This window comes from Callorhinus ursinus, unplaced genomic scaffold, assembly GCF_003265705.2.
Source record: "Callorhinus ursinus isolate GAN/ISIS: 27379988/994484 unplaced genomic scaffold, GSC_fseal_2.0 scaffold9, whole genome shotgun sequence".
Classification (NCBI taxonomy): Eukaryota; Metazoa; Chordata; class Mammalia; order Carnivora; family Otariidae; genus Callorhinus; species Callorhinus ursinus.
Window position 1 is genome coordinate 44,071,005 of NW_027397071.1, and position 18,531 is coordinate 44,089,535.

An 18,531-nucleotide genomic window follows, 5' to 3' on the forward strand; every position below is an offset into this window, starting at 1 on the left:
TCTGATGGTTATTGCAGTGGGATGCAGTGCATTTCACCTCTTTATTTATTTGAAAGAGAGAGAGAGTGAGCTCGCGGCTCAGCATAAGCAGGGGGAACGGCAGGCAGAGGGAGAGGAAGAAGCAGGTTTCTCGCCGAGCAGGGAGCCTGATGCGGAACTTGATCCCAGGACCCTGGGATCATTACCTGAGCCAAAGACGGCCTCTTAATCGACTGAGCCACCCAGGCGCCCCTGGCTTTCACCTCTTTAATGAGTTTCAGTACCATCCTTTTGGGCAGCTTCTTACAAGTTCTGTGGGCACCCCCGAGAACTTCTGTACTATCCAGCCTTTTGAAGGAGATCTGAAACAGCCTTCAGGGGGAAGAGGAACCCCCTCATCTAATGTTTCCTGTGTTCTTTCTTCCTCAGATCTAGAAGTACTAGTTGCTTCCTATACCTGTGATTACTGTATATTCATTGGCGTTCCACTAAGTAATCTCCTATTACTAGTTAGTAATTTTTTATATTAAACTTTCCCTTAAGTTACTGTGTGTGGGTTTTTTTTGTCTCCTGCCTGACATAATTCTAATCAATAATAGATACAAACCATGCAAAGTCCTATTGGAGGCAGTCTGACTTAAGAACTGTGCTAAGAGTTCTTCTAGCTTCTAATAATATTTAGTGAGTAAAAGATAGCAAACTTTCTGTACTTTAACTATAGTTTATGGAGTACAATTAAAATAGTGTCACTATAAAGCGTCTACCTTAGTTATTATACAATTTTATACACTGAAGGAATCAATCTACAAATTACCCAGATCCTCATAAGTAAAAAATGAGGATTTAAGTGACAAAGTCATACTCAAAAGAGATGGGAATTCTTGACTTCATCCTTTTTCTGACTTAATAGTTAAAATTATTCAGACAGGCAAAATGATATAATAGAAAAAAATGCTGTTATAAAATTCTAGTTGAGGCTTGCTGTTCGATATTATCTGTGAAACCACTCACTGACCAGTTACAATCTGAGTAAGAATACATGAAATTTAAAGAGCTTTTTAGTTCTAAAACAACATGCTTTTTACAGCATCCTATCAGGTTAGAAACATTACCTAGCAAAAATCTTCTCCAACTTTATTTCATCTTCCCCTTATTAAAAATCTCCATTAAGAATTCATCTTTATTTCAAACCATGTACTTAATTCAAACCCCAAGAGCAAAAGATCAAAGGGCATTGAGAAAGAAAAAAAACAGTAAGTCTCAATTACACCTTTATTTTCTTTCTGGGTCCAAATGAACATACTATTTTTAACAGCATGTTCAACAGAAGTCTTATGCCTCATGAGATTCCAGCCCTACCCCCTCACCCGCCATCCACTGGTTCCTTATTTTGAGAGCTAGTAGAAAACGAAATACAACAGATTTATGATTTTCAGACTGTTCTTCAAATGCAAACTCCCAAGAGGCGTGGTATCACTCTGTGAACTCTACTCATTATAGCACTTAAAAAGCTCGAGTATGTTTAGGTTTATCCACAATTCTGTGTTCCTTTCTATCCTTTAAGATTTCAAATGGAACGAGCAGTACCTGGGTAAGTGGGTTAGGGGTAGGCAGGAGTCCACCACCAGGCAGAAGACCTGCCACTGCATTAGCTGGTGCCAACAGAGACAAAGCCTTAGTCTCATCAGGAATAACTCCTGCAGAGAAACATCCTTGCATTAGAACACACTTTTTTGCAAGACAGAAAACACACAAAAACACCCAGAAAAAGTCTCCCTGATACACCACCTGAGTTTGTTGAAAGTACTTATGTTCGCTAAAATATAAAGCTTGACTTCTATGATTATTTATCATTAATTTTATGTCAGAATGAAACTTCAATGTGTGAAAATTTGTTTCCTTTTTCTCTACAAATGGTTAAGTTTCTAGAGTAAAAAAAAAATAGCACAATACACACTACTTTTTTGTTAACACTGCCAAGATTTCATCACCTGTACTCGATTTTTAAGTCATGAACCAAACGTAAGCAAGCACAGTCGGTTCTCCAGGGGTGTGCTCTCAACTTTCAAAAGCTGTTTTATGAACAACGACTCGTGTCGGCTGCTTCACTATAAAGCACACAGAAAAATCAAGATACACAAGACAAAAAAAGTTTGATTTAGGGGTTAATAATATGGTACAGTTACTATGATTTTCTTTTACACCTACCATACAAATTTTGTAAAAATTAAGAGAAGAAAAGTATGTAAAGGAAATATTCTGTTGGAATCAAGCGTAGGGCTTTTGCTGACTCATGAAAATGAATATGAATGTTTCTGAAGGTCTCTGAATACACACAGGATGTGTGTGTGAAAGTGAGTGAGTAAGAAAGAGAGAGAATAGGTAAAACAACATGGCACATTCCTTACCTGTATAGTAAAATGCTTTATATTCCAACATGTGCCATGGCTAACCATACCAAAAATGCTGCTACATAGTGTCAGTTCAAAAGCTAACTTAGCCAAACTCCTAAAGCCAAAAACAACATGTATGTCTGTTTTTAAAGCCTAATCTGTGTATTCAGATAAAATCTAAGGGCCCTAAAACAAATATTTATGTAGACAATTTAAATTCTATCCAACAGCAAAAGCCCTATACAGATGGATTAATCTGTTAATGTGCCCAAGCCCCCAAAATGAGAGTTCAATAATACAATTAAACTACATATTTGCAAATACCAGTAGTATTTCTGTAATACATATTAAGAAACTGCATCTCATCATAAAACATACAATATGTACAGGGCACTTAAGAGAAACTGGATAAGCTGCAGAAGAAAACTGTTGGGTGGTATTTTCAGCAGGGCCTGGTATATAGTTCAGGCTGAACCAGGGAAAAGAACTGTAAAACACAACAACAAAAAAGAAAAACCACTGTTAAATAAAGGTAATGGTTCCTTCCACCTATACTGAGAAGTGCCGATAATATAAACAAATGTATACTACACAGCACTGTTATCTTGCTTGTGTCAGAGCTGTCATCAATTTAGATACCAAGAGTTATGGAGGGGTGGGGGAGAAGATCATTTAGATATAGGGCATTAATGCATCAATATTAACAAACCTACAAAGATTATGGGATAATTTTGCATGCAAAATTATGTCTCAAGAGGATAATATTAAGTATCAACATCTTACTCAAATCAGTGCATTTGCAACATTTCTGGCAAACTAAAATCCTCTTGAATTTATTGTGAGACACCTGATAGAAGATCTGCATCCATTAAAAAAAAAAAGTCATGCATCTGATCCTCTGATTTAAAAAAGACTATTTAAAAATAAAACTACAATTTAAAAATAGCAATGAGGCCCCTCACCAGTTAATTTTCATGCGTCAAGAGTATTTTTTTTACTGCTGCTTTGATAGAACCATGAAATACTGCATGAATGTGTAGAAATGAAAGAAAAAGAAACAGACAAAAGAAACAAACATTAACCAAGGAACCTAAATAACCCCCAAATCCATTACTATTAAGAGTTCCTTCCAAATCCAGCTATCTCGGTTTTACCAATTAAGACTATTCCTTACCGTAGACTTTGTGTCTATTGTTCTAAAACACTGACCAAGAGCCAACACCAAAGTGTAAGAGCTAAAACTAGGGTGAATGGTGACAAAGGGACTGAGTACATCAGTTATTTAGCGGTGGTAACATTAATACAGCATACCATACCAATAATCAAATAAACCAAAAACAGATTCTGGAACTAAATATTTCTGTAATTCTATATACATTCCTAAACATTTCATTTACAAAACAGATCTAGAAAGGATACTATAGTCTGAAAATACTTATGAAAGTCAGTTATATGATATACTGTATTATGTTCAGGACTTGGGAACTATGATACTTAGCCAATAAGAATTCTTTAAATTTAAAGCCTAACTAAAGTTCTGCACATTACTCACATGATTTGAACTCTGTTTCAAAAACTGTATTTTACTTATCCTAAATCTGAATTCTGTAAATTTTCTCTTGGTGGTCTTACCCTACAACAGGCACACTGATATAAAAGAAATTGCTTAATCAAAACACACTAACTCAAACGTTTATCAGCATATATATTTTAAAACCTTAAAATAGGGCTCACACACTTTAATATCACGGAGACAGATGTACTATTATTATATAGCATGCCTTAATCCATCTATGAATGCAATTTAATTTCTTTAGAAAACCACAAAGGCAATTTTTCTAAGTTTTAAGGACTAGACATTTCACAACTTTTACAAGGCATGGTGTAAATGTTCACACTGGTATTCAAAGATCTGAGATAGCATCTAAAGTTAACAATATCAAAATTCTGCTTCCACTGACCAGTTCATTAAGGGGAAAGCATTTAAATTCTGGTCAGCATATATTTTAAATTATTAGCTTAAAATCCAGTAATTTTATATTCCAGTGATTTCTTTGATCAAAATTTATAGTTACCGAAAAGCAAATAAGGTAGCAGTACATTGGGAACAAACTAATTATAAAATATGTTTCAGAAAATTTTACAAAATGGAATTAATATAGTGCTGTCTTGTCACAGTGGCTTTTTTAGATCCAAAACCCTGCTCATTATTTTTCTGTCAAATTACTTTAACAGCCTAAAATGTAAAAAGAGAGAAAATGTAGTTAACAAATGGATGGTTACACCAGGAAAACACTTGGGGGACTTGAGTGCTTGCTGGCCTTTAGTTAATGTCTAGAATCCCCTGTAGCTGCAGAGGACCCACTGTTTTTCAGTCATCTGGAAGAGTTTTGCATTTGCCTTCTCCACTACAAAAATCACACACACAAATAACAGAGAGAAGAATTTATTATTTAGAGATATCTAGAAAATATAGCAAGAATGAACAAGAAAATCTGGCATAAAAACAAATCACCCAGTGCCCATCTGGCACCTAAGCTACAGAAAATCTTGAACTTTCATAAAAACCAAAATCATTGCAACCCTTGGTATACTGGAATTCAAGGTGGGATATTTTTTTAAAGTTATCTGTGAGAGGAAGCACGACATAAATAAAACTAACCTAGTCATTTATTCAAAACAGAAATAACATCATGCATTTATTTGAAGGCTTCTACATAAATGTGCATGGAGTGAACCATTCACCTTCAGGGCTTTTTCATAAAACTCAACATTAAATTAACTAAGTAGGTATATCTTAAGAAATTACAATTAGGGATATGGTTTTAACGAACTTAAAATGTTTTAAAAGAAGGCAAAAAATTAAATATAAAAACAGGTCTGATTTCTAATTTTTAGAATTAAAAAAAATCTGCAAGTAAAAATATGGACTGCAGTATAACAAGGGTTTCAAAATGTTAATAGCTTAAATTTCTAACATGCTACTAACGCTCACTCTAAAACTATACTGAGGTAGATGGTCATCATAGGATGCCCTCATAGGTAGTTAAACAAAGCACAAACCTTCTGCATATGGTACGACTATCAAAGCTCTGTCAACGAATACAGTGTTTGTCAGATGCTGTGCCACAACTGCTGAGTCCGGGTCATGGAACTTAACAAAGCAGACACGGGATGAGACTGGCAAAGGTGAATCACTAAAAAGTAAGCAAACAACATAAAAAAAGAGAAAAAGAATATCAGCTATAACACAAACATATGACTCACAAACCAACACTTGCATTCCAAAAGTAAAATAGGCAGATAAAAATACATACCATATGTGTTACTTTAGTTCACCACTTAAAAAGAAAATGACATTTCAAATAAGGTACTGCCCACTGAACTCACAAATTGCATGGAGACAAAAACAATCACTATTTATAAACTTACAGTGTATCAAGTTAAGAACAGTTTGAAACCGTAATCTCAGAGTTTGAGCTGACCACAAACGTGTCAACATTTCTTCCAAAATACCAATACCAGCTATTTTTAGTTATAAGTAAAAATAATTAGTTTTGGTTTAGAAAACTTTCCACTATTGGTAACTTTTCAGAGTAAGAAACAAAGAATTTCTACTTCAGGGATAAACGAATATTGCGGGAAGCACATCTATTTGACAATCAGTGCGTTTTCTTGACCTGCTTACTAACTGCTGTCCTTTTCTACCTACAGCGTAACTCCTAGGCATTATAAATAAATAAGGCTATTTTACTCTGAGCACCTTCAGAAAAACAAATGTTTACACACATGGAGATACATAGTACACCCTAGTATTTTTACACAAAAATTCCCTCAGCAAATTGCTTTCTTAGGTAAAAAAGCACTAAACTGCAACCTATGGCAGGGTAAGATAGATTAGGCAGTGAGCAGGATTTTTGTTTTTTTAAATACAGAGTGGTTCAAATTTCTGCCACAAAACTCTGTGAAAGAGAAAAGTCCAGGTTGTTCCCTTAACTCCAAACCAAAAGTTGTTTGAAAACCAATGCCTTAAAGTAGTAGTAATCACATCATCCCTGGCTATACATATCACGGGGGGGGGGGGGGGGGACACGGGATGACGACACGACACGACACCCAGGCTCTCTACTCCACATCAATTAAACCAAGATCTTTAATGTACTGAACGCCTCCTCTTTATTTTAATTCTGTGACCATTTTAATATGCAACCAGGATAAATAAGTGCTTTATTATAACAAGCCAGTTGCATCTCAAGATTCAATAATGAAAAGGTAAATCCTATAATAAATTTGGCTGGCTTTAGAACAGGGCTTACGGCTAACTCTTCTAATGAATTAGATTTTCATGTATATATAAAAATGTAATTACATCAGGTTTGGTTACACTGGTATTTCAGAGATAAGTTTGTTGTTGCAAAGAAAATTTTCCTCATAATTTGAGCACTAACATGAAGCTACTATATAGCCCAAGAACTCAAACGCATTAGAACTTTTAATGTTTCCTGAAAGGCACTGCCCATATACCAAGCACAGATCCAAATAATCTAGGTTCAAAGCGAAGTTGACAATACTGTCTATTCAAATGGAATTTAAGGCATCTTGTTAAGGAACCTTACTGCCAAATGTTTTTGAAAGGATACAGTGTTTTTTAATGTGGATACAGTGTTTTTTTAATGTGAACCACTACTGGTCTAAAATTTAACAATGTTGCACCCATAATAGCGGAAAGAATGCCATTTCAGCGGTTTAGCTATAGCACTTTGTATCTCTTTTCTTAAACATCCACGTTTTTACCACAAAATTAAAAAAGCTCTTTAAACGATGCTATCTCTTCATTTTTAACACCTAACATAATTGGTTTGGGAAGTAATAGACATTTAAACTTTTTTTAAAAAAGATTTTATTTATCTGACAGAGAGACAGAGAGAGAGAGAGAGAGAGAGACTGCGAGAGAGGGAACACAAGCAGGGGGAGTGGGTGAGGAAGAAGCAGGCTTCCCGCTGAGCAGGAAGCCCAATGCAGTGCTTGATCCCAGGGCCTTGGGATCATGACTGGGATCATGACCTGAGCCAAAGGCAGACACTCAACGACTGAGCCACCCAGGCGCCCTTAGATACTTAAGTTTCTAAAAAAGCGATCTCTACCATTTCTTTGACACTATTGTTATTTGACTAAAGAAGAAAATGACTCTATAAATAAAGTTCTTAAAGACTATCAATACAATGAAAATAGTTCTTTTAAAATAAAATTAGGAAATACTGCCTACATGCTCACTTAATTTAGCAATTAAAATGATTCATATTTTTTCTATCCATTCACATCATAGCTATTACTTGCAGCTATTACTTGCTTATATCAAACCTGTAAGTGGTGGGAAGGTAAAAACATAAATAATTATATACCATGGAAAAGAGAGTCATAGTATGACAACTCAGAAGAGCAAATAATTCATTTCTCCTGATTTCAAACTTATTTAAAACCATTACTATTTGGGCTCACAGTCACATTCTTTTATGTTCTCAATTTATTAATAGAAGACATGCTAATAAGATAGCATGTTAATTTCACTTTCAGACTGATGCCTGAAATTTTCATACCTTAGAATTCTCTGCAAGTACCACTTCTAAAAATTTAACTTTTTTATTCTTTACCTTTAAGAATTAATACAGATGAGGTAGGGCAGATGATGAGAAGACAGGAAAGAGTGAGCCTTATATGATGCTTTTGTCTTTACGTAAAGAGTGGCAGTATTTTTCCAATTTTTTTTTTTTTTAATTAAAATGTCCTCCAAGGGTTGTTTCCCAGTCTTCTGGGATGCACATGGAAAAGTCAGATTTCTGTTTTCCATCAAGTCCAATGAATTTGAGACTCCCTTCAGAGGAGGACTCTGATTCCTAAAACCCACACTTGATATTTATGCCAACTAAAGTATGAGAACTAAAGTATGAAAACTTCTGGTTCCGACCACTGATAACTTTTTCAACTCCTACCTTAATACTGTGTTAACCACTTCTGACAGAGAATTTTAAGCTTATAATTATAAACAAAGGCAATGTTCACCTGAAAATGTGACTCCGTTCACCTGATATGCCCTCTTCTTCACTGTGTTCTTACTCAGTTATAAAGAAATACAGTAAAATGTTGCATGTAATAAAATATTTTAAAGATAACCTTACCAACTATAGCTACTTATACTTATCATCATTAAAGTAGTTTTGATGCTCACTTCCACAGCACATATATTAAAACTGGAATGATACAGAGAAGATTAGCATGGCCCTGTGTAAGAATAACACTCAAATTTGTGATGCATATCATACTTTTAGTTTTTTTCTACTAATATAGTTTTTGTTAGAATGTCTGCAAACTCTTCCTTAGTAATTTTTTTTTTTTTGATGTGAAAGAAAATCAATTTTATTTTTGTTTTCCAGTTGGATGAGCAAAGGAGTTCAATGTCAGTTTGTGACTGAATTAACTTTCAACGATTTGGTCACTTTAAAAAATAATCTATTTTTGGTCACCGAAATAATTACCTAAGTAAGTTATTTAAGTAATTGATGTGAACCTTCATTTAATGCATAACTTTGACATAAGCTTCCCTGGGATCATTACCCAATAAACACTCCAGTTATAGTCTCCATTCTGAAATACACTAAAACCAAACATTTAAAGAAGACATTACTGTAAAAGAATGATTCCACTCATAAGTTCCTTATAAACCAAGGAAATCCTTCACCAAGTAGTAAAAGAGAATCACAACACTGGGGTTGAAATACTAATTCTGACACTGGTAGAGTGATTTGGAAGTACAAAACAACCTATGTGAATTTCAGTTCACTTGTTCATAGAACAGGTTTAAAATAAAAAAGGAAAGCATCTAGCATATACTAGACAATCAATGTTGAATTTCCAAAATGCATTTTAGGAACTAGAATTAGAGTTAGTAATTTTCCTTTAAAAGAGAGGGAATAAATGAGGGGAACACCGAGAGATGCTTTCAAATAGCTCTAAGGGCTGTCATACCGAAGAGAGGGTTAGAGAATTTCTTGTGAAACAGTATGATCACTGGGTGAAATTATGAGCCAATTTCTGACTTGAAAGAACCAAGAGAGGGATTCAGTAATGAAACAAAGGGAGAAACCTTCTTGAGGAGGTTGACAACGAAATGTTTGGCATAAACCCAGATCCCAGGATCACCACTGCACCACCCTCCCATAGCCATTTATAACTGAAAGCATTTCAGTAGGTGTGGGTTAAGGTTGTCATGTATGTACTTTAAAAAATGCTCTATAGGTGATGTTGCTGACCCAAGGAGCCACATACTCCAAAAGAGAAAGAAGCTAAACTTAGAGAAAAACAAAGTAGTTAAATTGAACAGGGAAGGGAGCAGGTGTGTTTTATTTTCATACAGGGTGATCAGAGAAGGTTTCTCTGATTAGGTGACATTTGAGTAGCAAAAGTAAGCAAGCATGTCATAGGCATATACCCAGGTGAAAAGAGTTCTAGGTGAATATGAATGCCTTTGGGGGAAAAAAATACACACAAACACCCCATAAAAAAAATCAAGTGGCAAACATGTTTACAGTAGTTAGAATTTTATATATTCTGAACCATTCAATCTTATTCTAGGAGTAAAAAAGTAGATTTTTAGAATGATGAACCTTTTTGGAGTACTACTAGTTAGGACTTCATAGCACATGATCCCTTGCAAGCTGCTCCTGAAAATGGCAGTAAGCTTAAAGAAATTGTCCAAAGTAGTTCCAAATTATGCAGGTTGGATTAGCAATTGAAACTTACATTTAAAAAAAAAATCAACATTAAATGAACAAAAACTAGGACTCTACATCCATCCTATTCAAATCTAGAAGGCCAAGAAGGTATATTAGCGTCTACTAAACTGTAACCTTGTACAGTTTCAGATGAGAAACTACTTATATGTGGGAACATATATGATGAAGTCAAAGAGCAAAGACGTGCCAATTTTCATCTCTTCTTCCTAATACAGGGAAAAGAGTCCTCTTAATGCACAGCACCCCAGACCATGTTATTTGACGCACGTCAGTTATTCTGGTTATGATAGAACTACTCCTTTGACAACAAAGCAAAAAAGCCAGACTCTGGTCCATCATGACTCTAAGATACTGATCATTAAGTAAAAGAGGAACCAGTGAACAGCCTATACCTCTGTCATCTTTTTATAAATGCATCATAGAAAGAGCATCTTCAAAATAAAACATTTTAAAGTCAGCAACTATAACAAAATTCTTAACTTACTGGGCTGGAAAGAATTATTTCATAAATCAATCCAGTACGTCAGGTACTTTGAATAACATGATTATAATAATCACATGCATCACTCTCATTTTCTGCCTTTTTGCTGTTTACTAATTTCACGAACTTAATAAAGGGCATGTTGTCAGAAAATGGAGTAAGAGCAAAATTATTTTTGTATGTTCATATTATGAAAGCTATTTGTCCTTTATTACTAAAAGCAGTCAAGTTTCCATTCAAAATAACAAAAATATTTGTTTCCAGAATTCTACACTTCGTGAAAATCAGTAACTCTGAAATCTTTCTCTGCATGTATACTCCCCTAAAAATTAAAGACACCACACCCATTTGAAAACATTAAGAATCATCTAAAAGCATTCTAAGTAGAAAGTGATGAAGTACGGGAAACAGTTAATATTGCATTTTACCATCAACTTCTATTAATTTTTTTTAGAATAAAAATGTATTTAGATTAATGATTTACTACAGCCACAACAGTGGATTCCTTGAGAATTCCAATTTCCCGTCTAGTACTTGAGTGACATCATAAAACTCTCAATGTATATACTGGGTAATCAGTGTTTACTTATAGTAACACCTGAATTTTCACTCTTCACAAAGAGGACACCACTGTTTTATTATTTCAAATGTTTGTTCTAGTATTTATCACATCTTACTTCAAAGCTTTATTTTTTCTTTGCAATTAATCCACTCATTTAAAACTTTTTCAGTGAGACAACAGAATAAAAACAAAAAGCCATACACCCTAAATTCAAAAATTTAACATTCTAAAAAAACTGTGAAAATATAAATGTGTACGTTATTTTTTAAACAAAAGAAAACCTTACGTTTCAGCTATAACCCATTGTTGTCATTATAAAAATTAAGTATTCAGGCTCACTGAATTAATCATCTGTCAAAGAGTATTAACTCTGAATTATATTCACTGGGCCAGAATCAGTTAACGGCAATACTTAAAATTAACTGACAACAAACCAAGTTATCAAATTAACATAAGAATGAATTGTTACTTTTCAAAGAACTCAAACATTTGTTTTTTAAAAAAAAAGTGATCAAACTATCTACAAAATACAGAATGTGCAGTTTGCCTTGCTCTAAGTGCTCAAAAAACGACCATGCTGTCACAGTTTAAGAAAAAAACCACCAAATCCCGAGATTTTAAAAGCCTGTGTCTCTTTAATACGCAAACACTGGCCCTGCTTCTTCGCATTAAGCCTAACAAATAGTTTCTTTCATAAGTAAATGCAACAGCCAGCCTCAACTAAAAGCAACCTGGTCCAGGGAAGCGTCGACAAGGGCCTTTAGGAAATGGTGTAGGTTAGGCCCGGAATGGGGAGGAGTTAGTAAGAACGGTGATGGTGGACGATACTCACTCTGGCGGGAAGAGGCGCAGTTCGTCGATCTTGCCTAGGAAACCGAAGAGGGTCCGCATCTGCTCAGAGCTAGCGCTCGGGGAGACATTAGTCACCTGGATTACCTCGGTGCCGCCGCCTCCGCCACCGCCGCCGCCGCCACCAGGCCCGCCGCTGGGGCCCGGGCCCGCAGTACTGGGGACGACGGTAGTGTTGCTCATGGCGCTGCTCGCGTTCTCGCTCCTGCTTTAACACATCAAACACACAACAAACAGTGAGAGGGAGGGGGAAGAGGAACCGATTCGCCGGAGAGTAGACAGGAGGGTGTCCGATGCTACAGCCGCTGCTGCCACCGCCGCCGTTCCTCCACCCCGCCGCTTGTCGGGAGGGGGGGGTGCGGGGGGAGATGAGAACGCGCGAGTTCGAGACCACGAGAAAACAAACGGCCGCCCCCACCTCGCTTCCAACCACCACACTCGCGGGCCCGAGCTCCCCACAATGCCTTGCGGCATACGGGCGCGTCACCATCGGCTCCGCCCTGCGCAGGCCCAGCCAGCCTCGGCCGCAGCCGGAGAAACGCGAGAGGCACCGAGGTCTAATGGAAGTCGTTACCCATTTTCGCCCCCCCCCCCTTTTTTTGAAGAAACAAGTGGAAGGCATTAACTTTTTAAAAAACAAGCATTCAGTCCTCTGCAAAAAACTTCAACTTTAGCAACTATTATTAGAAATGCCCCCAATACGTATATCTTCAGACAAGATCATCTCCATTTCTGTCCAGTTATTACTAAGGAAATTTCCACAGTAGCAACCAAAATTTTCCTCATCACTATAAAATTTTATTACTCTTTACTATACACACATTTGGTAACATTAAACTTTTTTTTAAAGATTTTATTTATTTGACAGTAGAAGCCAGGGGAGCAGCAGGCAGAGGGAGAGGCAGGCTCCCTGCTGTGGCGCTGGATCCCGGGACCACGAGATCATTTCCTGAGGTGAAGGCAGACGCTTAACTGACTGAGCCACCCAGGTGCCCCCGTACCATTAAATTTTTAACCAATCTGCTTTGTCACTAAAACCTTGAAAAAATATTTATTTTAGTGTTATACTTACTAGTGCTTAATAAGCAAATTTTATTTCACAAGTTGGCTTTTTAGTACGCTTTACAGTACCTAAATATATTCAAGTACATGATCTGAAATTCCTACAGAAAAACTTAATTGGGGCGACTGGGTGGCTCAGTCGGTGGGGTGTCTGCCTTCGGCTGGGGTGAAAAACTTGATTTACGTGCATATTCTTGCTTAAAATAATTTTGAAGTTTTGACCATAAAAAGACTGTCTTAATTTTTCAACCTCATTTAACTACTCTCCCATTTTCATCCAATGTTATCCAAAGACTTGCCGTTTTCCAAACATGACAAAATCTTTAATTTCACTGTGCTGTTATACAAATGATTAATGACCGCCCTCATTTTATCTAACTACCATCCTCTGTTTGGGGCCTGCCCTCACTGCCACAACTTCTGCAAGCAGAGTTAGGGCTTCCTTTTTCTTCTCTGCTCAAAAACAGAAAATACACATACTCTTACTTGTTATATTGACATGTATCCCCTCCCAAAGTGGTTGAGTTTTCTGGGTCAGTTTAAGACTTAGTACAATGTCTGTCACATAGTAAATGTCCAATAAATGTGTTAAACACATGAATAAATAGGCCTTAATGACAGAGCTATTTATTCTAAGACAATTGTTAAATATTTTACATGCCCCTGAATATCTTTGGAGCCTAAAACCTGAGGCCTTTTTGTTGGTAAATAAATCTATGGAATAATGAAGTCAAGAGTGTGATTTGTGAGAGATTAGAACACAAAGTTACTGAGACTGGATGTGGAGGCAATTAGCTAGGTTTACTTACTAGCTAAGTCACTTCTGCTAGTTCTTATAAAAACAAGGGATAGGCTGGTTGAATGTAAGCCTCAGGAAAATTACAAATTACAACAAATGGCATATCACTCATTAATGTTTATCTGTGAATATAAAAAATGTCAGATAATTTATATTCTTATTTTGAATCAAACACATGTAACTGCTAATTACAGATTCTTAATTTGATAAAGTTAATTTGTATCAGGACCCATAAAATGGGAGGCTGCCCTAGTGGCCTGGTCCATGTCACAAATCTAAATCAGTCTGCACTTACGGGAAACACCTATCAAGAAACGTAACATACATTAATCACAATCCTCTAACTCAGCTTTAGTTAACTTATCTTACCTAAAGAACAGGAACTCCTAGTTTTATTTTTTTAAGATTATTTATTTATTTGACAGAGAGAGAGAGAGGGAGAGCGAGAGCAGAGCAGGGCAGGGCAGGTGGGAGAGAGAGAAGCAGACCCTGCTCCCTGAGCAGGGAGCCCCATGCGGAGCTGATCCCAGGACTCTGGGATCATGACCTGAGCGGAAGGCAGACATATAACTGACTGAGCCACCCAGGAGCCCTGGACTGCTAGCTTTATAAGGAAATCCCTCAATCTCCTGGCCAATCATGCCTATTTCTGTGTTGCCTTTCCTAATGTTCTCTAAAACATTCTCTTGCGTGAAATCTTTTGGGAAGAGTGTTCAACTGCTCGTGAGGCACTGTAATGCCCTAATCCAAGGATTGTTTTCCCTGTAATAAAGGACATCAAACTCATTACTAAATTGTTTTTTGTTTTCTTTTTCATTTGACAAGTTCCACACCTACTAGAGGTGCCTACCATGTGCCAAATATGCTACAATGTTCTACAACAAAAAGACAACACAAAAGCAGGGTTCATTCTTTTTTTTTTTAATATTAGCATCTTTTTATTCTTTATTAGTGGATACAAAGAAATCTTTTGTTATTCTACATATATTTGACATATTTCATAGTTAAAATGTTCAAACCAAGAAAGAGAGTTCTGTGATAAGATAAAATCTTTTAAATCATCAGGAGCCAGTTTATGTATAACTTACTGAAATGCCAACAGATGGTGCCTCCAGGTGGAGAAATAATGTGGCAAAAAAGAGTCTTATTTAATAAGGAGAATTGTTGAATATTTCATTTTCAAGTCATCTAGCAGGTGGAAAAAATACTAGACTTAGAGCCAGGAGAGTGGCTTAGAATACTACCCTGTCATTTATTAAGTGTGATTTGAAGAAATTTCACTTCACGTCTAAGAATCTACTTCAGTCAGGAACTGAATCATAATTTTGAAGATCTTAGTAGGTCTAATAAATAGATTAAATAATTAACTACCTTGACTTATTATTGTCTGATGCCCATAGAAATAACTAAAGACAAATATATCAAAGCAAACAACAAGTATATCCAATTTACAGTAGTTTTAAATAATTTCAGATTTGTTTAGGCTCCTGATTAAACATAACTATTAGAAATACAGAATCTGGAGATGGGTATCATACTTGTCTTTACTTTAACCTCAGTGTCATAAGAAGTTGTTAAAAAACTTGCAGATTCTTTCAAATATTATGTACCTGTTTGTTCCAAGAGTACAGCAGAAAAAGGTAGGCAATGTTCCTGATCTCCTATAACTTCAGTATGGCAAACTTTCAATAAACACACACAAACATGTACAGGAGTAACATGCTGTCATGAAAATAAACCAGGATAAAAGATAGGAGAGAATGTGTTACTGAGCTGAGACTTTAACAAAAGGAGGAAGCAAGCCATTTGAATTTCTGGAGGAAGAGCAATCCAAACAAAGGAAATAGCAAATTTAAAAGGTCTTGAGGGTAATAATAAGTTTGAAACTTTCAAGAAAAGTTGTAAGACCATTCTTTATTGAATGAATGCTTTCCAGTTTATATTTCAGAGAAAGACTTACAAGGAGATCCTGTCAGTATCATGTGGAAAGTGAAGTGAAAGAAATATGCAAAGAGAAGGGTCATAGCTTATCTTTGGAAGTGGATTGGGAGGGCTTCCAGCTATATTTGAATGATAAATATTACCAGTCTCACCAAGGGTTAATGTACAGATCAGATCTGTGGTTACTAGATGCAGGGTGAGGATTGGAGGAAGGTGGTAAGGTGGTCAAAAGGTACAAACTTCCAGTTATAAGTACTGAAGATGCAATGCACAACACCATGACAATATATCTAACACAGCCGTATGATATATATGAAAGTTAAGAGAGTAAATCCTTAGAGTTTTCATCATAAGGAAAAACATACTTTTTCCTTTTTATCTATATGAGATGATGGATATTAACTAAACTTACTGTGATAATTTACAATATATGTAGGTCAATTCATTATGCTGTACACCTTAAACTTAGGGCTGTATGTCATTTATATCCGAATAAGGTTGGGGAAAAAGAATACTTGTAATAAAGATATTCCAATGCAAAAGAAAAAAAAAAGATCTCATGTATTTAGTTGGAAATTCTTCAATTAAAAGATAGAACAGGTACAGATATGTATAATCACTCTACCATAGATATATATGGATACCATGTTCCCAGTTGGATAAATCAAGTCACCTCTGTTATTGTTAGCCACCTTTGTGTGTACTAATAGAAGAAATGAGTTCCCCTAATTGACACAATTTTGCAAATCTGCAAAGCAACAGGACTTAAATCAAATTAGTCATTAAGCAGCAATTCCTCGCTTGCAAATACACTTTTTTGAGGACAGGGAAGGCAATGTATTAGTCTTTGTGTTTCCTGATGCCTGCCAATATACTAGTACAAAGACAGTATTTGATAAAACTTACTATCATCAATGTGCTTTTAAAAACAACAAATGCCTCACTCACGTAATACACTCAGCAAAGGCTTGCTGAATGAAGACAGGAATGCATTTATCAGATTTATAAGGAAATCTGGTTGAGACAAACTCTGAAAAGTATTTGGCTATGCATTTTTTCCTCTATGGCTATAGAAAGCAGTAAGAAAGACTAGGAAATAAACTGCGGCTTACAAATCCTCAACTTTAAAAAAACTTATCTGCAGATCTATCCTAATTTGAATTTTTAATTCTACAAATTAGATAATTGTATTTCTATTCTACTTCTAATTCTATAAATTGACGCTTCTATAAATATTAATATCTATTTTCTCTATCTAAATGAAGGGAAGAGGCTAAAGGATGAGCTGGCATTGGGGGACTGATAAGACAGATGGGTAGATGGACACACACACTAGACAGAAAAAAAAAGTCTACTTAAATTTATTTCCAGATACTAGTTTTGTATTGTCTAATTTATACTGTCTACCAATAGCAGGAAAATCTGTATTTTTAAATTGACAGCACAGGGTCTGTGAGCACCTTGAAAATTAACATAGAGGGAAAAAAAGTGGTAGTTTGAACATTAAAATACTGTTGTGTATATACATATGCATAGTATTCTCAGCTATAATGCATATGCAGTACTTGGAAAATCACAATTTGTACAAATTTGTTTGGCTTTTTGGATCGAATGGGGTCAAAATAAATATTTGGATGGAGAAGCTCTAGATACTGACTACTCAATACTACCCTCTATGTTATATAAGATTCTTTTGGAGTCTCAACTGAGAAAAGGCCATTTGAGGGACTGTTTCACAATCTTTAAAAAAAAAAAAAAAAAAAATATATATATATATATATATATATATATCCAGTAGAGTTGTATGTATCTTTAAGTAAGCAGTTTCAAGCATTTTAACATTAGTTTTCCCGAATCAAGGAATTAGATATTTGTGCCATTTGAACTTTTTCCTATGGTATAAAATTATTTTTCTCTTATTTCTAAAGTCTGATAAAACTGGTAAAAAGGAAAGTGTACTCAACTCAGTAATGAGAGGATCTACATTAACTGAATGTTTTTAAAATGCCTTTTAATCCTCAGGACACTTAAAAGGTGCTACAGTGATTATAAATGCAGGCCTAGAGTCAAACTAAAGAGGCTCTACCACCAATTAAAATAATTGTGACCTTTGGCTCATTACTTTGTTCTTTGAATTCCTCATCTGAAAAATGAGGACGATAGTAATGTTTACCTCAGGAGGTTGTTATGAGGATGAAAATACTAATACAAATGCTTAGAAAAGATGAATATTAACTTCTATTATTATCCTTACTCTACAAAAAAAGTCTTTCATTTTGAAAAATGGTTACCTCAACTGGGTTACATTTTACACCATCACTCTATTTTAGGCTGGTACTATGCCTTGGACATCATTAACGTGAAAGATGAATTAGAAGAGCTTTTAGATCTCACATTTTAACATAGGCTTTGTTTGTGCCATATATTAAAAATTATAAAGTAATAAATGCAAAATGTTAAATATTCAAACAATAAATGTAAAAAAAGTACAAGTCTCCCATTCTACTCCTCTGTGCATGTATGTTCTCATCCACTATAACAGGTGCTGCCTATAATTAGCCATTATGTGAAATGCCTATAATTCCCTTATGTGAAAAATGAGGACAAAGGTATGAGTTTTTAAGATTAGAAACATTATGGATATGAAGTACCTAGCACAGTGTCCAGCATATAGG

At 35.5% G+C, this 18,531-nt stretch overlaps 1 protein-coding gene and 1 non-coding gene across 10 annotated transcripts in view; one reads left to right on the forward strand and one right to left on the reverse strand.

Moving 5' to 3' along the window:
* The window catches only part of SRSF11 (serine and arginine rich splicing factor 11), a 43,544-nt gene that overhangs the window by 18,235 nt on the left and 6,778 nt on the right, over positions 1-18,531 (reverse strand). For 7 of the 9 annotated variants that reach the window (XM_073896534.1, XM_025871831.2, XM_073896537.1 and 4 more), the window contains 3 exons: positions 12,038-12,259; positions 5,436-5,569; positions 1,567-1,676 (listed from right to left, as the gene is read on the reverse strand). In XM_073896534.1, the coding sequence (XP_073752635.1) occupies positions 1,567-1,676; positions 5,436-5,569; positions 12,038-12,237 (444 nt within the window). In that variant the 5' untranslated portion in view covers positions 12,238-12,259. Of the gene's footprint in view, positions 1-1,566; positions 1,677-5,435; positions 5,570-12,037; positions 12,263-12,472; positions 12,493-18,531 lie in introns of those variants that run through there. The other 2 variants (XM_073896536.1, XM_073896535.1) reach the window with 2 other exon arrangements.
* LOC112824086 (U6 spliceosomal RNA) lies at positions 8,591-8,696 on the forward strand. The gene has a single exon (XR_003208219.1). It is a non-coding gene; the product is annotated as a U6 spliceosomal RNA (small nuclear RNA).